This window comes from Suillus fuscotomentosus (genome assembly GCF_016647785.1).
Source record: "Suillus fuscotomentosus strain FC203 chromosome Unknown F5891scaffold_34, whole genome shotgun sequence".
Classification (NCBI taxonomy): Eukaryota; Fungi; Basidiomycota; class Agaricomycetes; order Boletales; family Suillaceae; genus Suillus; species Suillus fuscotomentosus.
In genome coordinates, this window is record NW_024539546.1 from 316,003 (window position 1) to 337,335 (window position 21,333).

The 21,333-nt window shown below is 47.9% G+C and overlaps 6 protein-coding genes across 6 annotated transcripts; 4 read left to right on the forward strand and 2 right to left on the reverse strand.

Annotated features, from left to right (window-relative positions):
- Positions 1 to 366: 366 nt before the first annotated feature.
- F5891DRAFT_1040175 (ARM repeat-containing protein) lies at positions 367 to 3,149 on the reverse strand. The gene is made up of 10 exons (XM_041361996.1): positions 2,959 to 3,149; positions 2,869 to 2,905; positions 2,519 to 2,815; positions 2,208 to 2,456; positions 1,917 to 2,153; positions 1,741 to 1,855; positions 1,440 to 1,685; positions 1,048 to 1,385; positions 721 to 991; positions 367 to 666 (listed from the first exon to the last, which is right to left on the reverse strand). The coding sequence occupies exons 2-10, from the start codon at positions 2,893 to 2,895 to the stop codon at positions 662 to 664; spliced, it is 1,785 nt and encodes a 594-aa protein (XP_041224791.1). The 5' UTR covers positions 2,896 to 2,905; positions 2,959 to 3,149; the 3' UTR covers positions 367 to 661.
- A 1,925-nt stretch (positions 3,150 to 5,074) lies between these two features.
- Positions 5,075 to 6,319, forward strand: F5891DRAFT_1040181 (galactose mutarotase-like domain-containing protein). Its single transcript, XM_041361997.1, has 4 exons — positions 5,075 to 5,155; positions 5,205 to 5,487; positions 5,537 to 5,999; positions 6,047 to 6,319. Exons 1-4 carry the CDS (start codon positions 5,108 to 5,110, stop codon positions 6,171 to 6,173), a joined length of 921 nt encoding a protein of 306 aa, XP_041224792.1. The 5' UTR covers positions 5,075 to 5,107; the 3' UTR covers positions 6,174 to 6,319.
- Positions 6,320 to 6,461: 142 nt separating this feature from the next.
- Positions 6,462 to 12,245, forward strand: F5891DRAFT_954395 (uncharacterized protein; the record flags this gene model as incomplete). The annotated part of the gene is made up of 19 exons (XM_041375253.1): positions 6,462 to 6,672; positions 6,722 to 7,895; positions 7,951 to 8,022; positions 8,059 to 8,124; positions 8,278 to 8,956; positions 9,007 to 9,148; positions 9,191 to 9,469; positions 9,517 to 9,715; positions 9,764 to 9,910; positions 9,961 to 10,093; positions 10,144 to 10,387; positions 10,440 to 10,567; positions 10,616 to 10,768; positions 10,818 to 10,997; positions 11,046 to 11,203; positions 11,259 to 11,390; positions 11,443 to 11,610; positions 11,669 to 11,916; positions 11,968 to 12,245. The coding sequence occupies 19 exons, from the start codon at positions 6,462 to 6,464 to the stop codon at positions 12,243 to 12,245; spliced, it is 4,791 nt and encodes a 1,596-aa protein (XP_041224793.1).
- Positions 12,246 to 12,966: 721 nt separating this feature from the next.
- On the forward strand, positions 12,967 to 16,281 carry F5891DRAFT_421014 (uncharacterized protein). Its single transcript, XM_041371769.1, has 3 exons — positions 12,967 to 14,958; positions 15,011 to 15,193; positions 15,248 to 16,281. Exons 1-3 carry the CDS (start codon positions 13,054 to 13,056, stop codon positions 16,184 to 16,186), a joined length of 3,027 nt encoding a protein of 1,008 aa, XP_041224794.1. The 5' UTR covers positions 12,967 to 13,053; the 3' UTR covers positions 16,187 to 16,281.
- F5891DRAFT_1110991 (DCP2-domain-containing protein) lies at positions 16,273 to 19,452 on the reverse strand. The gene is made up of 7 exons (XM_041363716.1): positions 19,153 to 19,452; positions 19,035 to 19,106; positions 18,774 to 18,981; positions 18,624 to 18,722; positions 18,420 to 18,572; positions 18,277 to 18,368; positions 16,273 to 18,226 (listed from the first exon to the last, which is right to left on the reverse strand). Exons 1-7 carry the CDS (start codon positions 19,266 to 19,268, stop codon positions 16,765 to 16,767), a joined length of 2,202 nt encoding a protein of 733 aa, XP_041224795.1. The 5' UTR covers positions 19,269 to 19,452; the 3' UTR covers positions 16,273 to 16,764.
- A 1,017-nt stretch (positions 19,453 to 20,469) lies between these two features.
- Positions 20,470 to 21,183, forward strand: F5891DRAFT_1040192 (uncharacterized protein). Its single transcript, XM_041361998.1, has 4 exons — positions 20,470 to 20,668; positions 20,719 to 20,772; positions 20,840 to 20,869; positions 20,934 to 21,183. Exons 1-4 carry the CDS (start codon positions 20,474 to 20,476, stop codon positions 20,982 to 20,984), a joined length of 330 nt encoding a protein of 109 aa, XP_041224796.1. The 5' UTR covers positions 20,470 to 20,473; the 3' UTR covers positions 20,985 to 21,183.
- The last annotated feature ends 150 nt before the right edge of the window (positions 21,184 to 21,333 follow it).

The following is a 21,333-nucleotide window of genomic DNA, read 5'->3' on the forward strand; positions in this document are numbered from 1 at the left end:
GGAACAATGTAGCAAACAAGTTCCCAGACTTGCGATAGTTGTGGTAGAAGGCAAAAGTGCAACTCATCTAGTGAGACGCATTCTTATACCCTAATATTTAGATCGCCAAACCTTATTAATCAAACCTCGTCTCTGATTGGTCCCCCCACCCTCGCGCCGATATCACGTGATGAAAAGCAACTCACCCACAAGATTATCGATTAGGTTTGAACCTCTTCACATGAGATCTGGGCGCGGGTCATGACACTCTATAACGCCTAATGGCCACTATTGATCTAAGAAACACAGTTCCACTTGATCTGCGGAATCGTGAGCAAGCTTCTCAAAGGCGCATAACTACGATATATTTTCTTACTGGGAGCCCGATCATGCGGTACGAAATGCATTACAGTTTCTATATAGTTTAAGGAAGACTCGGCACGCATTGTGTGCAATAGACCAACGACAGAATCTGCTAGTCAAAGAAAGAAAGTCTTCGCCAATGTAATCAGATGTGCTGCGCATTGGTACGGGGAGCATAATAGGCAGTGTTTTGTCTGCAGTTCATGATTCATTGAGCACAAAAGAAGGTACACTACTATTTATTCTCTTGGAATGTTCGTGAGTGCGAGAAAAAGACTCAAAGGGAGAGGGGTATGTGCAGACTGCAAAGACCGCCTAATCAACCTGTGCTACAGAGGTCAACGCCACGGACGATTTTTTCGTACTTTCAACACTTGCCTAACATATCCGCTGACGCTTTTTGAAGGGCCCGTGCGGCGAAGTAACGCACGTCTGCGTCAGAATCTGTTTTCTGTTGCTCTAGTACCGGAACAATGCTTTTACGGACAAATTCGCGACCCTCCGTAGTATTTCCATATGTAGTGGCAAGGACTTCTAGAGACTTGGCGACATTGAAGCGGATGTTCGGGATGGGGTCTTCAGCAAGCTGCAGGAGCGGCCCGATAATCTCAGCTTGAACAATTGCAAGATTCAGGGAAGGTGCGATAGTCTACAATTTGAAGATCCCGCTCAAATCGCTGCAGCCTAGTAAAGATAAGCACGTACTGTGATCGCTTGCACGGTGGTCATCCTGTAGAGGTAATTTGGATGTTGCCCCATACCCATAACCTTGGGCACAATCTGAACCTTCGCCCAATCGACGCCGAAGACTTCCGTTAGTTTCTTGAGGTTGATGGTTGCAGATTCGCGTATACTGAAGACTGTGTCACCCAACCAGGACATGCACAGGTTCCCAAGCTGCTCGTCGAAGAAAGGTTTTCCGAGTTGTGTTGCGAGAAGGGGGATATATTCTATGATAGCCTGTCTGACACGCCATGACTTATCCTCTGCAAGCTCGATGATGGCGGGAAGAAGACTATCAGACAGGAGTTCGATATCAATGACTGACAATAGCAATTTCAGAGAACTATTCGCATGCAAACGAGCAGGAAGCCTACCACCATTTACAGTCTCGAGCTTACTGATGACATTGAGCCGAACATCAGGAAATTCGTCCTTTAATAGATGAAGGAACAAGGGTAAGAGATGCTCTATAGTAGCATCTCTGCCCAAGAGCGGTGCAAGGCCACTGATATGGTTTGCAAGAGCGGCTCGCACGTGCTGAGACGCATCATGCGAGAGGTCACGTACGCAAGGCACGATGCGTGCAAGGATGACTTCCTTCTCGAGCAGTTTCGAAAACCCTGAAAATCGAGAGCGGAATCAAGCAATATTCTGTAGTAGTATCGATTACCATACCTGGAATTTGGCCTGCAGCCGCTGTGCGTACTTCTGCCTCGTTATCTTTCAGAAGCTGCACATATTGCCCTATTAACTCCTCCCTAACCAGTTCTGTGCCGACGGCTTCTGCGAGCTAAACGCCAATATGAATTATGGTACCCAGATAAATGTAGAATTTGGCATCAGGGACGCACCTCATTAAAATGTGTTGCAGCCATATATCGCACTCGCCAGCTCTTATCAGCAATACTGTGTCTAATTTGCTTCAACAGCTGCTCCTTCACCTCAGGTGGCGTAAGTTGCTTCGCGATAACAATAAGATCTTCTACTGTGAGTAAGCGCACAGAATCCTGATCATCGGATTGAAGTCTGCGGTAGATAGGTAGCCCATCCGACAAGACATGTTGCTTTGACAGGTTTTTAACAAATGGCTGCCAGAGAGTTAGTATTTCAATCGCCGCAGAGGCAGAATATATATTACGCACCCCGAGCCACTTTGCTGCAGCACGTCTGACCATAGGTGTATCATCTGCACCCAGAGCGGCGAAGCCCTTCCGGAGATCCTCCTGGATTGACCACGATACTTTGTTGTAAACTGGAGGATACAGTGCAGCAGAAGAAGTGCGTGATGTAAACCATTCGCCCTGCGAGAGCCGCTTCAGGAGTGGGATGTAAAACTCCTCGATTTGCGGAGTAGATAGAACTTCGGCTATTTTGGCGATAGATTCTGCAGCCTGGTGGCAAAAGTATAAGTTATTAACCAATCGATCCAGCAACATCTCTTGAGGACGCGCACCTTATCCCGTACCAGGGTCTCTTCTACTGCGGATAAATTCTCCAGAGGGCCTAGCAGCACATGAGCGAATTGCTTTCCACCAATGTACTCCTCAAAATTCCTTCCAAGCTCTTTGGCCAAGGCCAGTAGTACCTCATCCTCATCATCGACAGAATCTTGCAAGAAGGGAACAAGCTCGTCACGGGCACGATCTGGCCCTAAAGCAAGTGCAATCGTGGGTATGCTGTGAATAGCGTTGAGGCGTAGTTGAACGTCTTCCGAGCGCAGCTCGTCCATTAGAACGGCAATAGGTGCAATCTGCAATAATGATGTGTTACTTTCATGTTGTTCATTTTGATGATGAGACTCACGTCCTCCATGGTGTATCCGGGTTCCATCGCAGTGGCGCTGTACCAAGAGACGTTCAGTCCCAGTTGAGAAATCACGCGGGGGCTTCTTACTGTTTAGTAAGTCAGATACTAGCCTGCTACACCTCTACAAGAGTTGCAAGGCTGGAGATGGTTGTGTTGGAAAGTGTGATGAGTCTAGCGATTAAACGTTGAGGGCAAGTGATCTGTCCTTGATTAAGCTTGATTAAGGTGAAAGGTGTATCTTTGTTTAGCCTGAGGTGCATTTAATTCAATCACCAGGCCAATATTTATCGTTCAAGTTTGCAACTATAACTACCCAGTGCAGAATATTAGAAATATGATGCTTGCACTGACTTCATGCTACCCGTAGGTACCGTCGCTGAGGCAAGTACTAACCTATCGTGACTGGTGCCCGACTTCGAGAGCTGGTACTCGTGAGACATTTAACGGAATCGGAACTGACCAAGTAGTGCCCGTCATAGTTTCATGCTGGTCTTCCCGGGCGGAACGAGGCTAGTCACTGCACCAACAAACCTAGCCCCAAAGGCCGTCACGAGGGATAATAGACAAATCACTCAATAACTAAAATCAAGAACTTCATCACGGGCCCTGTAGTACATATAGAGCGTAAAGCAGTTAACCTCCGACTAAAAGATATTGGTCCACTGTAACCCTTTCATGAAGAAGAGAAATATCAGAAATATTATGCGATAATCATCAACAGCATGCCCAATGGCTCAGTTGAAGACGACAGACCATGACGTAAGCCATAAGGTCTACCTCGCGATAACGGAGGGGCACCATCATACGGGTTGCAAGTCCTGTGATATCCCATCGTTAGTATTGAATCAGTGTCGGACAATCATACATAACAACCCACAACCCAACAAACCATGAGCCACCACCCGCAAGGGCTCCATATAAATCTATAAATTCTCAACCCGTTCCAGAGCGGAAGGCACCCATAGTCTTTGACAAGTTCCGCAACCAGTACCAATCTCGGCAGAATACTGCCAACGGGCTTCCACTTCGCTGCGTGCATGCACACGGAGATCAACATACACCCAAGACAACTCAGAATGAAGCGAGATCTGGCTCGAAACTAGCCTCATCGGATCGACAATATGTAACAGCATTTTGACGTCACGACCTAGTGTACACCGAGTTTATGAGACCGTGAATCCGTGTCCTTGGTTATAAACTCAGCGAGGCTGAGTCACACCGCACGAAGCACAAGCACCCATAAACCTTGTTGAATCGTCCTCGTATGCTTTGCTCATGACTTGCCCTGCGAGCTGCACTATTTTGCATATAGCACCAAAATTGTAGTATGAGTGTTCCCTGTCCATGCGGGGTAGGCAGTGTATGATATAGCTACGTGATGCACCTTTCTGTGCAGGTATGGACTATAGTATGGCGCAATAATGCATATCGAACCCTCATGCATGGTCAAGGAGGGCGATGCTGCAGGCGGGCGCACGGAAGCACCGATAAACCACGCCCGAGGCATCGAAGCAAAGAGTCCTCGTGTGCAACGAAACAAGGTAGCTTGGTCCTTTGATCACGAGTTTGTTTTGTGATAGCGCAATTGTCAAGTGGGCAAGAAGGATGATGCTGCATACAAACGCACGAATTAACCACGCCGGAGGTGTCAAAGTGAAGAGTCCTTGGGTGTGATGAGACGAGGCGCCTTGACCTTTGATATCACATGTGTTGTGATAGTAGCAATTCGTCAAAATTTACAACGAACAGGTGACGCCATGACAGTATGGCAAAAGTTCAGAGGATGTGGCAAAGCAGCCACAGCACCGATAGCAAGTGAGAAATCGATAAAATATCAGCTGGAGACGCTGAATAAACAGGAAGTCAACAATGATCCAGGACGACTTTGGTCTGCGGCGAATGTAACGGCATATGCATCTGCCTATTTGAAGAGTCACTGCCGCGCCGCGAAAGGATCGCAGAGGAAGCCGATAAGAGGGCTTCTTTCTCGGCCGACCTGGCCCGACCATAGACACAATCTCGTTCTGGAGTCAGGAAGTGTGAAAGAGGTGTCGACAGTGGGAGAGGTGTATGTCATGAGTGACAGTGACAAAGTAAGAACAAAGTGGAAGAGTAAGCGATTCTACCTAAGGGCAGGCTTTTAATCAGTCGCGGGGGCCGGGCCGCTAGCCTCCTCCCAGGGGGTATATGTCATAGTTGCCAACTCAGTCCCTCAATCTCACCATCTACTTCGAAGATGCCAGTCAAACAAGTTTCTGGGCGAGTCACTTTGACTCATACAAAGGTCCGTGATAGACCTGACTAAAAGTAGACATCCCTGATTCCTGAAATAGGGTTCCTCTGTGGAACTACTTCTGTACGGTGCGACAGTCATTTCATGGAAGGCTGGAACCATCACCCAACCTCAGCCAATTGAGCGGCTATTCGTTTCATCCAAATCCGCTATCGATGGCTCAAAGCCTGTGCGGGGAGGTATCCCAGTTATATTTCCTTGCTTTGGACCTCCCAGCCACCCAGAGCACATGAAACTTGCCCAGCATGGTTTTGCCAGAAATGAAGTGTGGAAATTCGATAGCATTATGATGGACAATGACGAGGGGGTATCTGTGAGACTCAGTAAGTGCCATCTCACTGGATTTGTGTCGCTTGATATATTTTCTCTCAGCGCTTGAGCCAACTGCGGGTATCACAGCAAAATACGACAAACCATTCCATCTGGCTTACATCGTTACCCTGGCTCAGCATCAGATTAGTACTGATCTGCACGTCACGAATACGTCGACCTCCACGGCTTACCCACCAGACAACCTCGAATTCCAGGCTTTGTTCCACAACTATATTAAGGCCCCTGCAGATGACGTCCTTGTTTTCCCATTGCAAAGTAAAAGTTATTTTGACAAAACAGACGCATCTGAAGAAGCCAGAAACAAACCGAAAGTCGAGACTAGAGCAGGAGTTGACGTTCGTCAGTTCACTGACTCTGTGTACGAAGATGCAGGGGGGAAATATGAAGTCACGTGGCCAGGAGGTGGTGTAGAGATTACGGTTCAGGAGCTAAAGGACGTTGTTGTCTGGAACCCTCAGCAGGTTGCAGGTGTGAAAATGGCAGACATGGAAGATGGGGGATGGTGAGCATTTATACTGGTTCATGCACTTGGATGCTAACATTCCGTAGGGAAAGGTATGTTTGTGTCGAGCCGGGTTATGTGAGGGGATTTGCAAAGATAGAGCCAGGCAAGACGTGGATTGGGCAGCAAGTTATATCTGTCATTCACCATGAAAGGAGGATCAATCAGTTGTGATTAGTCGTTATGAATCGCACACTTATTCAATACCATTAGACCAGTGAAAGAGAGAGATTATTAGTAGATGTTGTAGTTCGAGTAACATTAGCTTGTGTGCAGCTCAAGTGCAGCTGCAGGAACTTGAACATTGCTTGAACATGTGACTTGACTTACGTTTTTGGCATGTGACAAGCGCGTCCCCACGTCTAACTTGAGCCGCCAGTAGGGCCCCTCACTGATACTTGGATTCAGTGCATGCGCTGAGCGATCTTCTACGCTGTTCATACTGTACAACAATTAGTTCTCATGGAGCAGGAGGCTACGCTCCGAGTACTCATCAACCAAATTGACTACACTGTGGCCTCCCCTGGCCCTCTCGACAACACATCTCTCCCTCGAGTGCCTGTGATCCGTATTTATGGCGCATCGTCCACAGGAACGAAAGCATGTGTACATGTGCATCAAGTGTACCCTTATTTTTTTGTTGAGTATGAGGGTAAATTGAGTCCCGAAAATGGTGTGTGGATTCAGTTAATTCAGGATGTTTTCGTGCTGACTCCAGTCAGTGAACCAGTACATCGCAAAGTTATCTCGTTCTTTGAACCATGCTATCGCCATCTCGATGAAGCGCAATCCACATTCGCGCAAATCACAGTTTGTTCGGGGTGTACTTCTCGTGAAAGGCGTTCACTTCTATGGATTTCACTCGTCTTATACGCCGTTCTTGAAGATTCTTATTGCAGACCCCGCCTTTGTCAATCGTGCTGTCACTATATTGCAATCTGGAACTGTTATGCGAACACGCTTTCGCATTTACGAAAGCCATTTGAGCTACATCCTGCAGTTCATGTGCGATTTTGGGCTCTATGGATGTGGCTGGATGAATATCGCGGAGGCCTGGCAGCGAGGACACGAAGAAACCGATACTGAAATGACGGAGCCAACAACATTCAAGATATCACCATACTTTCGTCAATCCCGCATGCCGCTTGAAGTTGATGTTGCTGCTCATCAAATTCTAAACCGCCGTCTTTTGTCCGCACGCAACATCCACCACAAATTGGCAATACCCTCACCGCCTTTACCTTCTGAACCATTTGTTCTGAGTGTTCGTGAACTGTGGGATGACGAAAGACGTCGAAGACTTGCCAAGGGCCTCTCTCCAACCCCTGTGCTTCCTATTGATTCAAGCAAGAGGTCGAGGGCCCATGGGGGCGAGTGGGTTGCGGAAGTGAGGTGGTGGGAGGAAGTCAGAAAACGCATTGAAAAAGAAAGAGACCTCGAGCCCGCTTTCGCAGACAGTGCGGGACTTTGGGAGAAATGGGTGATGACCACTTTTGAGAGTGTAGAAGCCTTCTGGGAGGCTGAGTGGAGAACTTGGAGGCCAGCTCGTAAAGAAGCCACTGGTCATAATGGACAGAGCACTCATATTTTGGAAGCCGAGGACAGCGAAAATCCTTTTGCACAAGCGACACAGTATGGGTCTTCGACAAATCGGGAAGGACCACCGCAAAGCACGGATGTCGATGTTGACGAGATGTTACTTTCTACACAGGAAATGAGTCAGCTAATGGACCGCGAAGACCAAGAGTGGGCGGACTTGCAGGCGGGGGACACCATTGCAGAGCCTGACGCTGCTGCTGATGATCAGTTGGCCGAAGAAGGGCCTCCTCCAGACTTTGGGATGGATATGCCCAATCCCTCTGGCGAGGCTGAAGCTACCATGGATGAGAATGAAAGGTTCAATCACTTATTTTCCCTGGCTCATGTGCTCATGTGCTCATACTTGTCTCAGCAGACTCGGCTCTCCTACGCGAGAACTTCCCCGAACAAATTCATTCCGACATTCATGGCGCGATCTGGAAATGTAGGCAACTCCTTCTTTTAAAAGTCATCATTGAAGTGAGAACAGCTGCAAACGAGCGAGGAGTCTTTCGGCATCTTCAGAGCTTTCAGCAACTCCTGCTAAGTGAGCACATTACTTCCATGGAAGGGTTTTTCATTTATGCATATTTAGGAGAATGCGGTACATCAGTAACGAGGTCGCCTACGATGCGACTACACCGATGATGTAATTATTGAAGCTACCATATATCGATCCGTATTGAATGGTTGCAAGCAGACATGCGCTACCGTCGATGGTTCCTATAGAGCTCTCAACACAGCGAGGATTATCCCCTAGCTCATCTAATTCAGCTGATAATAGTGTTGGATGCGATATCGAAGAAAACCCATTCCTATTTCGAGGTGAACAGTCGATTGATGTATCGGGAAGGCCGAAGAATTCACAGGGCCCTACAATTCGCTCAACGTCAATAGAAACAAGAGAGGAACGCCGAGACGATCGCGTTGAACGCATTGAAAGCATTTTACAGCCGACCTTACCAAGAGTTTCATTTTCAAGACATATACTACCTACCTCAAGCCCAACCACGGCATTCGTATTCGCTGTACCACCACCGTCCTCCTCTGAACTTTTCAGGACTATTGAGACATACGGTGTCCCTCGAAGGCTTTATCGTAATCCTTATTACTCCAAGCGCGCAGATGCTCCAGAGCACCCCAGAGAATACGCAGGTCTACTGTATCACCTTAAAGGCGGTGAGGGACTGGACACCCTGGACCAGTGGAAGTCTCATGGAAGTCAGCTTCATACGGGAAGAAATGTGCGTCGTTTGAAAGGCACATCTCTGTCATGGGGATGGGAGTATGCAGCCCTACCTCCGAGTAAAACTCAAATGAAAAGGTGGCTGAAAGAAAACCCAATTCAGCGGACCTCAAGGGCCAGGATGTGCTCTCAGGTAAGTTGAATTTACTATGTCAAAGCAACATCTTATGAGAGGTTATATAGATCGAGGGCAGTACCCAAATGAATCCCTATGGTCTGAAGTCAACACCACATGTTCGATCTGACTCCAACACTAGAGCGGCCCAGCACATGTCCTTGTTTTCCCTGGAAATGTTTGGTGAGTCCCGAAATGACCATTTACCATGTGCTCACTTTCATTGCTAGCTCCTTCACAGTGGTAATAAAGTACCTGACGCAAATGTTGATGGGATTGTTGCAATCTTCTTTGCTCTCGGGGATGATAATATTCATTCAGTGTTTCACGAACGAGGCATCCTGGCAGTTAAAAATGCGCAACTGGATCCTCGTCGAATACGCGATTTCCCGTTGGAGATTGTCGCTGACGAACTGGAGTTACTCAATCGGATAGTTGACATAGTAATTGACTTTGATCCGGATATCATCGTCGGCTGGAATGTTCAATCAGCATCTTGGGGCTATCTCAGTGCTCGAGGAAACTACTATGGTTCGTGCAAGGTCTTTTCCAATTCTTGGTAATTAATACATGTGAAGGTTTTGACGTTGGCGAGCTTATATCTCGAGCTCCTAACAAGAATGATGCTGCAGGAAACTATCAATGGAGCCAGAGGACAACAACCACGTTCAAGGTCACTGGTCGGCATGTGTTCAATGTCTGGAGAATTATGCGAGTTGAGCAGACACTGTCCATATATTCTTTCGAAAACGTGGCCTTCCAGTTACTGCGTAGAAGGTATGCTGACCAAATCCATCACCACTGTTTCACCACTCATCTGCACAGGGTCCCTCGTTATACTCCTGAGGTCCTAACGACTTGGTATAATAGTACAGATCCCGTGCACACCTCCCGTGTCCTTCGCTACTTCCTTGAACGGACGATAATGACACTGGAGATTCTCCAAGAAGCCGAAATAACCACAAAAAATGCGTGAGTCTTCAATCCAATCTAATTTAAGTCCTCATATATGGCGCCGACAGAGAGTTTGCGCGTGTCTTTGGAGTCGACTTTTACTCCGTAATCAGTCGAGGCTCACAGTTTAAAGTGGAGTCATTCATGTTCCGCATTGCGAAGCCAGAAAGCTTTGTTCTCCTATCTCCTAGCAAACAGGATGTGAGTCCGAATGATACCATTCTTCAAAATCAGTTGACACCGTCTTTTAGGTTGGAAAACAAAATGCTGCAGAATGTATGCCTCTCATTATGGAACCCCTCTCCGCCTTTTACAATGGACCTGTCGTCGTGCTCGACTTCCAATCACTTTATCCATCAATTATGATTGCTTACAATTATTGCTACTCAACCTGTCTCGGAAGAATAGTCGACTTCCAGGGTCATAACAGGTTTGGTGTCGTGGATCTCCAAAGACCACATGGACTCTTGGAAAACTTGCAAGACCACATAACAAGTCAGTCATCTCTTTTATGGGCTTCATGCTCGTCTTAAGCCCTCGGCTATAGTCGCGCCGAATGGTATTATGTACGTGAAGCCTGAAGTGAGGAAGGGTTTGCTTGCGCGCATGCTCACGGAATTGTTGGACACCCGAGTAATGGTCAAACAGGCGATGAAGGGTTCGAAAACTGACAAGGTAATGCGTATGTCGTCAATTCTGACTTCAATAACCACGGTCACACAGGCACTTAGTCGAGTTCTGAACGCCCGCCAGCTCAGTTTGAAATACATCGCCAATGTCACCTATGGATATACGGGTGCAACATACTCTGGCCGTATGCCTGCTGTTGAGATTGCAGACAGTATCGTACAAAGCGGCAGAGAAACCTTGGAAAAGGTTGGTATTTCAGCCATGTTGTTTTGTATCAGCCTGAAAATGGAGTCAGGCCATAGAAGTCATCGATAGCAATGCTAAATGGGGAGCTAGAGTTGTTTACGGGGACACGGACTCTCTGTTCATATACCTTCAAGGGAAGACAAAAGAGCAGGCTTTCCACACCGGCTATGATATCGCGGATACGATTACGGCGATGAATCCAGCACCCATCAAATTGAAATTTGAAAAGGTCCATACATTCCGAGATAAACGAATTGACTACTAATGTTTAGACTAGGTGTATCTGCCATGTTTATTGATGGCGAAGAAAAGATATGTTGGATTCAAATTTGAGAATCCAGATGAAACTGTCCCCGCATTCGATGCGAAGGGGATCGAAACTGTCCGTCGTGATGGGGTACCTGCTCAGTCAAAAATGACAGAAATGTGTTTGAAGTGAGTATGTTTGTGTATTCTCGTGACACGAACCCTTGCCTAAATTCGCGGCAAGAATTTTATTCCGTACCCAGGATCTCAGTCAAGTAAAGGACTATTGCTACCAGTCATGGACTAAAATTCTTCAAAACCAAGTCTCAATACAAGATTTCATATTTGCAAAGGAAGTCAAGATGGGGACATATTCGTGCGTGAAAATCTATCGATGCATCACATGTACTGGAACGAGGTTACATCAGTGAAAAGGCACCACCTCCACCAGGGGTAGCTGTTGCCGCTCGAAGAATGATAGAGGACGAGAACGACGAGGTTCAGTATGGCGACCGAATTCCATACGTGATAATAAGGGGTCCCCAGGCACGGCTTGTGGACAGGGCGGTGTCCCCAGAAGAATTATTGCAAAATAAGTGCGTCCTTTATCTTTGCTTTTGCCGTGAATCCGAACTGCTGCTAACCACAATCTAGGCACATGCAATTAGACGCTTCGTATTACATATCCCGCGTTCTGATTCCACCGCTCGAACGTGTTTTCAATCTGATAGGTGCTGACGTCAGAACTTGGTTTGACGATATGCCGAAGGCTATCCGAGTCGATAATCCGAATCCTCTTGCAATGTCTCCCAAAAAACAGAAGATCGCAGCAAGTCGGTTGAAAATAGATGAACATTTTCAGAGTTCCCAGTGTATTGCATGCGGTGGCTTGTCTTCAGACGGTAGGCACTCTTATCTTTTACCTCTCTTCAAGGTTAATGAATTCACGACAGGAATATGCGAAAGGTGTCGGAGAATGCCCCAAGAAACAATGCCCGCCATCCTTGATCAAATACGAAAAGGAGAAGGCCGGTTCCTGGATGCACAACGGGTATGCGCGTCGTGCGCGTCATCCGCAAATGCAGAGCCAATTGAGTGCATTAACATTGACTGCCCGTGGTTGTTTGACCGAAAAAAAGCAGAAAGAAGGGCGGAGTTTCTTGAAGGATTACAGGTTATCGTGGAGGACCTTGAAATGTTAGAGGATTGCTATGATGGTATACCAGACTGAGATAGTTATATTCAGGATCCTTAGGGCCATCAGGAAATCATCAAGTTCCTTATTTGCTCCTTATTTGCCTTACATAATTCATACAAGTATATGTCTACTTACTGTTTATGTCTATTTACTTGAAAATTGCCGGACCTGACTAAGTTGCTACTTATGGCGCGAATTTGTTGCAGTCATGTGATGTGCGCGTTGTTGATGCATTGTTTGGTGCTAGCTAGTCGTACTACTCAACTACTGCGAATACCCTTCACTTGCTCACAGTTTACACCAGCGAACGCGAAGGTAAGTATGGCGCACCCAGCGCCAGGAATTGTAGCATGGACAACTTCTATTCGCATGTCTATGGCGAAGGATCCATGTCGGCAATTATTCGAGGACCAGGTCCAAACACACGGCTTTATCTTCTTAGACGATTATCTCGAGAATATCTTGGCTGGCCCAAAGCAAGAGTGCGTGAACTGATACATCCTTTTCTCTACTCTGAGCATCTGTAGAGCCATTATCGACCTCGTCAAGACACCTGCTCGAAAGAAGGCCGCACCCAAGCGAACCAGAGCAGCCACTTCAGCAGCTGCAAAGGCGCAAAACTCCACCCTTTCGTCTCTCGAGGTATTTCTTCTCTTTGAAGACTGATGTATTGAGAAAAATATCTTTTCTGCAGGAGGAGGACATATGCAAGGAGAATCAGCCACCTGTCAACAGCTTTCATCAAGCACTTCTCCACGCCAAGCAGAACGCGGAGTCCACGCATTCTCATGCAGACAGTGACTGTGCTGAGCGAGTTTTTCCTCAGTCCAAGCCCGCAGGCATGATTATGGGCAAGCATGTCAGTCATGATCCGGATCTAGTAGAGGATGATCCAGCCCCAGAGGTAGAGCACACGATAGTATCACCACTTGACGCCTTGCGTTCTGTTACCCTTGACTCACCGAAACATACCCACGCTCGAGAGGCACGCACTGGCAATCACACTCAACCACTTCCGCAGATACCAGCAGTCAGCTCTCCGATCACGCATGTCAGGGATGCATTGACCGCCCCGCTGCCCATTCTACCTGCGTCCAGTTCCGCTCCTGATTCAATCACTATGGTCATTCCACTTAATGACTCACCGTCTCGTACTCTTGCGCACAAGAGCAGCGCACCGCAATTTCCAACACTTCGCGCTCCATCTCCTCTACGTAAGTCGATGCGCGTCGTAGGAGAACCATCTACGGGCGCTGGGAATTTTGCGTCAGCTGCTCCAGCACAAGCGCAACCTTCCGCACTGGGCAAACGTACGTCGTGGCTAATGAAGGCTAGAGAAGTGAAAGCCATGGAAGGCATCGTGCATAATAAGGCAAGCATTCTCGGCCCTGGTGTCGGCGCAATGGGTCCCTCTGGCAACACCGTTGCTCCTTTGAAGCGGAAAAGTGGTGACATGGCTGCTGCACCTTTAGCTTCAGACAAGACCAGCGAGGGGCGTAGAGCGAAAGTGGCAAAGGCCTCCAAGTCTGATTCTGCTCCACAAAATTTGAAGGACCCACCTTTGAACCAGGGGGCAGCTATGCCGACTGAGACTCCTTCATCCACCCTGGTGCCGACTAGAGCTATGCATCTCCCTGAGGAGCACTGGGAACCACTGAACGACAAGGAGGAAGAAGCTAGTTTCATTGGGGTGTTCAAACGTACAGTTGAAGGTCTTGGTGCTCGCGCGGGTAAAAGCATGGGGAAGTCCCTCGGTGGTGGTGTGGCAGCCGCTGCACTTGCTGAAGCTCGTGCTGCCGCAGAAGCGAGAGTAGCAGAGAGGAACAAGATCAATGAAGAACAGGTCACGGAGTCAGAAGACTTCTCCACGCTAAACGCTAAAGAATCCCAGCCGGCAACTGCAGATGTTCACTCTGACATCGTGACTAATGAGAGCCCGGTAGCCCTTCAATCTGTGTCTGCAGCGGATGAGAGTGTCTCAACAACCCCACCCAACTCCCCACCTCCCACCCGTACTTCTGGCTCCAGCTTCGTTCCTCCTCCTGGTCCAGTGTTTAATAGGCAACCTCCTCCAGTGTTCATGCCTCCTATCTTGAAGCAGATCGCACCCCTCGCAAAAGAATTCTCTTTCAATTTGCCAGCAACAACCTTTACGCTTCCTTCACCAATATCCCTGGGTCTAGCGGCAAGACTTACATCGTCTCCTTCGTCGCGTCTTCCACAGGCAGGCGGTATGCAACAATCTTCGCAATTAAACACATTGTCGGATGCTGTCTTTGATCAAGTGGAGGACATTCCAGCCTGGATGCCCTCTACCCAAGACGCTGAATACGCAGATGGTTCAGAATCCCAGATCCATCGGGCAAAATTTGCTACACTTGAAGATGACGATGATGATAGTTGGCCTCTTGAGGAGAAGTTGGCCGCAAGCGAACAGGGATGGACTGCTTTCAACTTCAATAACAAGGAGGACAGCATGACATGGAGTTCACTTCCTACCGAATCTCAGGGACTCACCAGAACCAGAAGTGACCTGACTGGTAATTCAGTGAGAAACGCAGTGCAGCGAGATGAGGGGTCCATAATCCCCAGTACCTTGCCCATGGATATACATGGTGATGCGGCTCAGCTTCAGGACAATGAATCCAATGTCTCCGAACCGGAAGCCGACCCAGAGTCAATTATGTATACGAGCGATCTGGGCAATGTCCTCAAGGCTGGCCAGCCGACTATTACTCTTATTGAGGCATGTACAATTCAACTGTCAGTATTCTTAATACTCACAGTAACAACCGAAGTCTGGTGGCATTCCGCGAAGTGAGAGCCAATTATCCATGGCTTCAACGTCTTCGTCTTCCCAGCAATCACAGGCTGGATTCTTCGGTCAAGCCACAAAGCTCGTCAATAGTATGCTTGGTACGGGCAAAAAGGCCAAGCCAGAGGTTAAGAGCCTACAGCTTGCAGCTGCGGCTGCGAAGAAGGTATCTTGTTCACCTTTACCTCGAACGTTTCGTGGGACTCAAAGTATTGTATAGCAAGAAGAAGAAGCCAACAAAAAGGCCACCCGTCTCAAGGAGATGGAGGCGAGGCGCCAGGCAGCACTTGCTCGCAAAGCAGATGAAGAGAAGTCACGTGCTGTTGAGGAGGAAAAAAAGATCAAGGAGGAATCCGAGAAGCGCAAACGCGAGCGCGACGAGACTACGGAAAAGCGGCCTCTCAAAACTGCTGTGCTTAAGAAGACGGAGGAAGACGCGACGAAGAAGCGGAAGATCACCATCGACGATAAGAAACCCGAAGTTAAAAAGCCGCCTTCAAAAGACAAGAAGGATACTCTTCCTTCCAAGTTGGCGAAATCCAGTTTGGTCACTCCTGCAGCAAAAGTTGGTTCTGCTTCCAAGAACATCAAGGTCCCCGTGTCATCTGCGCTTGTGTCATCTGCGACCTATAATGCCTCGCAGAATGTCGCTGGGTCATCAGCAGTTAAATCTGCAACTACCGAAGTGAAATCTACCAAAGTTGGTCCTCCCAAGGGAAAAGCTAAGGTTGCACCACAGGAGAACGAAGATAAGCTTCCGTCCGCCATGGTGCAGAATCAGATGGCAGCACGTGCGATGGCCCAGATACGGGCAGCTAAGCAACAGCCACCTGAAGTTCCCAGCGAGAGTATTGAACTTCCTGACATTAACAGCGAATACTCTGACTCGGAAGATGAAGATCGGCCACGGACGTTTGATCCTCCTGATTGGGCCCAGTCACCGGAGCTCCGACAGGCGTTGCAAACGCAAAGCACAGTTAACCCAGATGACATATTCGGAGCGATACGGCCACTGCGAATGGAGGAGTTGTTCAGGACGAGACAGAGCCGGTTTAGAGCACGGACGAGTTCAGCAAATTGGTCAGGTTCGGACCGACTGACGGTTGAAGAGGAACGAGAGTATGCCCGTCGCATGGGATTTACCAAACATGTATCCTGACCCTGTATCACCATTTATCTCTTCTTTTCGACATGCATGTACCACACATCCTTGGTTTCGTGCAGTATATTTATTTCCTCGCTTCAGTAGCAAAACAAATGAGTGTGACGAAACTTGGCTTGCATTCGGCGGTCAAGAGACAACAAGTACAAGCGAATGAGCACGGACTATAGGCCAGCGATATATCTGGTTAGAATGAAAATGGAGCTACAAAACTACAGGGGGTATTGCGACGAGACCAAGGATGACACCGGAACTAGTACTGTAGATTCAAGGATGACAGAAAGGTGTCGAGAGTGGACAAATGGATGATAGCAATTATTGTACTGCAGCAACAAAACGTAATGAACGACGAGAATGACAATGGTTCACGCCAAACTCATTGAAACCCGCAGTCAAAAAAGACAGACAGGAAAAGATGTCTCGAAAGTAAAGGACCGAAGACAAGGAATAAGTGCAGGAGAAAAGGCGAAGGCGTGCCAAAAGAGAAGAGTGGACGTAGCATATACACTATGGCGTTGATGACAAGCAAAATATATGATGCAGGGTGGGGTTATAGCAGAGATATAGTGGTTTAATCATCTATGGCCAGCATTAACGGGGGCTGGTGCCGGTGCATGTTTATTACCGTTTAGGAGTGAAAGTAGCTGAGCGCTGTTGGTAACAGGGGTTCGCGAAGTGATTGGCGGTGGGAGAAAATTTGATTGTAAAGTATGGGCTGATGGTGTGATGGGAGAGAATCGAGTAGATGCGATTTGAGCACTGACTGAAGGCATCCCAGTAGAGAAACCGGTTACCATATGAGGACCCGCGCCCTGATGTGCAGAGGGGAAGAGTGCGGAAGGATGGGCTTGATAATTATGGACTGTAGAGTAGCCTTGCAAGTAGGAGGAATGTGGATGAGAACTGTGTGGCATTCCGACAGGAAGGGATGGGGGGCCTGTCAGCAGTGACAACAACTGATTTTGTTGGATATTCCGAGGGGAATAGTCGTGGGTGACAAACTGACCAGAGCGTGGTCGCACTTGAAAAATGTCATCAACAAGCGGCGGCTGAGGGTGCCCGGTGCTAGGTTGCTGAGAAGTAGGTGTGGGATAATATTCAGCTGGCATTGATGACATATGTCCAAATAACGGGCGAAAATCAGCTTGCGGATAGTGCGCAGATGGTGGAACGGAAGCCGACGGTCCCGGACGACGGGCACCGGAGGGCAACTCCCTACTGGGCAGAGTAGGGGTCATGCGTGAAGACTCATCAGCCACTGATTCCAGTAGGGCCAGCTGCCTCAACATCTTGCCTGAGGCAGGAACCTCAGTCAGGCGCGGAAGGTAGGGTGATATATCGGCAGTGCTCGACGTACGTCTTGACGACAATGAGACCTTTCGAGAGGAAGCCAAGGGTGAAGTAGACGATGCGGCAGACGCCGCGGATAACGAGGCGGTCGAAAGGGCTCCTGATGAAGGAGTTCCAGGATCATGAGTAGGTGAACTTGGTAGTGTAGATGACTCGACAAAGGAAGCCTGCATGCTCAAAGATTGGGAAACCCGAAGGGTATGTGCGGAGGACGATGTCATGTTTGAGGGCCGTTGTTTCGGAGGCGGAGAAGACATCATACCAGGCGTTTCTGACTGGGCAGAAACACGAGAAGACCAATCAACGATATTCTGCTTGGCTAGTGGTGTCGCGTTGTGAGCGAGTACCGAGAGAGGCGATTTGACTGGCGGAAGAACAAGCTGAGGCTTTGAATCATCTTGCTTAACAGCCGAAAGCGTCAGAGAACTGAGTAGACGAGCAAAGTGCGGGTCCATGTGTTCAGGATCGACAGCTTGCTCGTCATCGGATTCGTGGGTAGCTACACGACGGTTTGTCACAGGAAGCGCCTCGCTATACTGCGGAGATGGCGTCTGGGGTTCGCCATTATCCGCCGAAGATGAGCTAGACTCATGTGTGCAATTATCCGTACTCGTGTAGCCTCCAATCCTCCGAACTCGCCCCTCCATTGCTCGAGGCTTATTGGCAGTGACGAATGCCTTCAGCGATCTACTCGAAGTTGACGATAACTGATAAACAAATAATAAAAGGAGACTCACGCGATGAAGGGGGATATTAAATAAAACTTTCCTGGTGCAGCTTTGTTCCGCCTCCAGGTTGGAAGATCAGTTAACTTGAACCACTCGATCCGCTGCAAGAAAAATTACGACAAAAAAGGGGAGGTGTGACTAAATGAACGTACGCTTATCTCTTTGCGGGTCCGAGTTTTAAAAGGAAAGTCTTCCGGGACTCCAGGTACCACAAAGAGAGAAATCCATTGCTCCTTGATCGACATTTCAATTACGTTTGCAGGAATCAGCTGACCTGCCAGATTATAACCGGTCTCCTCAAGCACCTAGCGGAGAATCTAAGGTCGCCGGACAGGAATGTGGATAACACGACGCACTTCTCGAATGGCACACTCATGGGTAGGCTCGCTCTCGTTTATCTTACCCTTTGGAAAGCCCCAACCAGAAGACGACTTCCACCCCTTGACAAGGATACACTAGAGATCTGAGTAAGTTGTGTTCGTTCTTGAGCACCAAGAGCACCATACCTTTTCCCAGGTGTCGTTTAACATAATTGCGCCACATACAGGGACTCTAGTCTTGTATTGCATGAAGGTATTGAAGGCTTGTTCATGATCGTGACTCCACTGGTGTAGCAGAGGACAAGCTTGGAAAAGCATTGCGGAGAATTTCTTCAGCGGTAGCGATGGAAATTTGGGATTTTGTTCTCGGATGAAGTCCTCGTAGAACCAATGCCTATATGAAAAATGTGAGCCGGAAGGGAATCGCAAGCACTGCGGGCAGCTTACGCTTGCTCCACCTGGAAACATATCCGCTCAAGAGACGATAGTTCTTCCTCTGGGAGATTTAAAAGAAAGCGACTTTTTGGCGTAAGAACAAAATTGAACATAGGTGGAGTGGATATACCTGGATAGATCTTCAAGGACCTCTTCATGTGTTGCAAGTTTATAGGAAAAGCGTTCAGCGGAGTCTACCGGAGGAGCAGGGTGCATTTCTGGCGATGAGGACGAGGAAGAAGTCATGTTTAATTGAGAAAGAGGGAGAAAAGAAATAAGTAAAGAGAGTTCAGGAAGCCAGTCTTGGAATTGATCGTTGTATACACAGTTGGATGGAAAGACGATTGATGCACTTGTTGTTAGCGGTGAGTGATAGCGTATGATTTCGCTTTAGCCACGTAACAAACATGACACAACACATATTCTTTGTCACAAACCGTCACTGATTCTTCACTTAGCGCAATTGGTGAGAATGATGTTGGAGAACTCTACATCAAGATGGGCAGAGTTTCGGATGCTGAAGAGCAGCTCAAGAAGGCTGCCTCTATCCGCAAGAGAATAGGTACTAATGCTTATCTCGATCAGGTGCATGTTGAAGCAAAGGGCAACTTGAGCTCGGAGGAAATTAGGGTTAGGACAGTTCCACCTTGGAAATGTTATGGTCTGCGGAAACTATAACCTGGTATGTACCACCTCAATACATATTTATGGCACCCGCTTAATGATCAGCTAGTGTCCCGGTACAACGTTTGATCAGGCCAGCTTTTTGGCTTATTTTGGATGCAAGGTACCTGACTTTAGACCGCATATACGAATCCATGGTTGAGTAACATCTTACGTCTCGTGGAACTTCGAGGACACCCTCAAAGCTCTCCTGCCTTGTGTGAGCCAAAAATATGTTTTGACACTGTTATCGCAACGGCACGGCAGGCATGTAGTCCAGTCTAGCAAAGCATAAAGTACCACTGGCCTGGGTGTCCATGTCAACCCTGTTACACGATATTCACTTTGATCCAAGCTGATGCTAAAGTCAACGGCTTAGGTTCTGAAATATGCTGATTGCAAGGTTCTTGCTATTTTTTTCAATAAAAACATACGGCCACATCTGGATCGTTCAGACAGGAGCGGGATTCGGAAGTTGGCACTTCCCAACAAAGCGAGCTGAACAATAGATATCACAAAAACCTCATCTCAGTACATTTACAATCTCGTCGTACTCACCTTCAAATGTCTGGCCTCACAATGCACTTGCATTCCAACCCGGCCTCTGGGATGGCTGTTTACAGGCGGCTATAATAAACAACCAAGCCCTGAACCTTTCTAACCAAGGCGATTATACCGGTGCAGAGGATCTCCACCTGCAAGCACTCCACCTTAAACTCAATGCAGTTAGTGAGAATAATCTTACTACTGCCATAACTCGCAATGCACTCGGAGAACTCTACCTCAAGATGGGCAAGATCACGGATGCTGAAGAGCAGCTCAAGAAGGCTGTTTCTGTCCGCATGGAGAATGGTCCTGCATATGATGCGGCAGTCTCTGTCGAGAATCTTGGTCAGGTGCATGAAGTGAAGGGTGACCTTGAGGAAGCGAGAAGGGTAAGACTGTCCCATCCTGCAGATATCATGGTCTGCGGAAACTTTGATGTGAGGTAGTCTCATGTCATCTTCATAACATTTGCTAATCGCACTGTCAGTGTCCTGGTGAAACGTTTGACCGGAGCCAGCTTTCGGCTTGTTCTGGATGCCAGGTATGCAATTTTAGGCAGTTTCAGGCCGAAAAGACGCATGAGAGAACTGAATGACCTTGTTCGATAGTCTGCCTTCTATTGTGGAAGAACCTGCCAGGTGAGCTACGGAATTAATGTCGCCTACCTGACGTTTAACTATAATGCTACTCCACAATGCTTAGGTGAAGGACTGGCGTGTTCGCCACAAGACATTCTGCAAAAAGCGTACGTAAACAATGAATCACGGATCATCCTCCCGATTTTATAGTTTTGCGTCTTGTGGCATTTTGAGGAGATTCAGCCCTCCTCCCGTTTGTATCGCTCAATGGCACGGCATGTATGTAATCCCAGTAGTGAAGTCCATTGGCCCGTCTCCTATGTCAAGACTTTGATCAAAGTTGCAACATAATAAAAGAAAACTTGTTATTGTGATCGCCTTAAGAGGCTCCAAAGAATTGTGCACATCAAGTTGGCTGCGTCTCAGCCGCCCTGCACAGCCATCACCTTATCGTCACGCAGTCACACGCTGATTTTCTGTGACACGTGTGATAAGTGTTAGTTTTCGCTTTTCCTTATTTTTTT

What these genes read in the sequence shown, in the direction of transcription:
- F5891DRAFT_1110991 (XM_041363716.1), bottom strand. Translation starts at nt 19,268, where the DNA reads ATGACTTCTTCCTCGTCCTCATCGCCAGAAATGCACCCTGCTCCTCCG. An exon ending in GTCCTTGAAGATCTATCCAG is followed by an intron (nt 19,107 to 19,152) that starts GTATATCCACTC and finishes TACGCCAAAAAG; the next exon opens with TCGCTTTCTTTTAAATCTCC. An exon ending in ATGAGTGTGCCATTCGAGAA is followed by an intron (nt 18,573 to 18,623) that starts GTGCGTCGTGTT and finishes ATTCTCCGCTAG; the next exon opens with GTGCTTGAGGAGACCGGTTA.
- F5891DRAFT_421014 (XM_041371769.1), top strand. Translation starts at nt 13,054, where the DNA reads ATGATTATGGGCAAGCATGTCAGTCATGATCCGGATCTAGTAGAGGAT. An exon ending in CGACTATTACTCTTATTGAG is followed by an intron (nt 14,959 to 15,010) that starts GCATGTACAATT and finishes TAACAACCGAAG; the next exon opens with TCTGGTGGCATTCCGCGAAG. An exon ending in CAGCTGCGGCTGCGAAGAAG is followed by an intron (nt 15,194 to 15,247) that starts GTATCTTGTTCA and finishes AGTATTGTATAG; the next exon opens with CAAGAAGAAGAAGCCAACAA.
- F5891DRAFT_1040175 (XM_041361996.1), bottom strand. Translation starts at nt 2,895, where the DNA reads ATGGAACCCGGATACACCATGGAGGAC. An exon ending in GGCTGCAGGCCAAATTCCAG is followed by an intron (nt 1,686 to 1,740) that starts GTATGGTAATCG and finishes CTCGATTTTCAG; the next exon opens with GGTTTTCGAAACTGCTCGAG. An exon ending in GCTCGAGACTGTAAATGGTG is followed by an intron (nt 1,386 to 1,439) that starts GTAGGCTTCCTG and finishes TGCTATTGTCAG; the next exon opens with TCATTGATATCGAACTCCTG.
- F5891DRAFT_1040192 (XM_041361998.1), top strand. Translation starts at nt 20,474, where the DNA reads ATGGGCAAGATCACGGATGCTGAAGAGCAGCTCAAGAAGGCTGTTTCT. An exon ending in TGGTCTGCGGAAACTTTGAT is followed by an intron (nt 20,669 to 20,718) that starts GTGAGGTAGTCT and finishes TCGCACTGTCAG; the next exon opens with TGTCCTGGTGAAACGTTTGA. An exon ending in CGGCTTGTTCTGGATGCCAG is followed by an intron (nt 20,773 to 20,839) that starts GTATGCAATTTT and finishes CTTGTTCGATAG; the next exon opens with TCTGCCTTCTATTGTGGAAG.
- F5891DRAFT_1040181 (XM_041361997.1), top strand. Translation starts at nt 5,108, where the DNA reads ATGCCAGTCAAACAAGTTTCTGGGCGAGTCACTTTGACTCATACAAAG. An exon ending in TCACTTTGACTCATACAAAG is followed by an intron (nt 5,156 to 5,204) that starts GTCCGTGATAGA and finishes TTCCTGAAATAG; the next exon opens with GGTTCCTCTGTGGAACTACT. An exon ending in GACATGGAAGATGGGGGATG is followed by an intron (nt 6,000 to 6,046) that starts GTGAGCATTTAT and finishes AACATTCCGTAG; the next exon opens with GGAAAGGTATGTTTGTGTCG.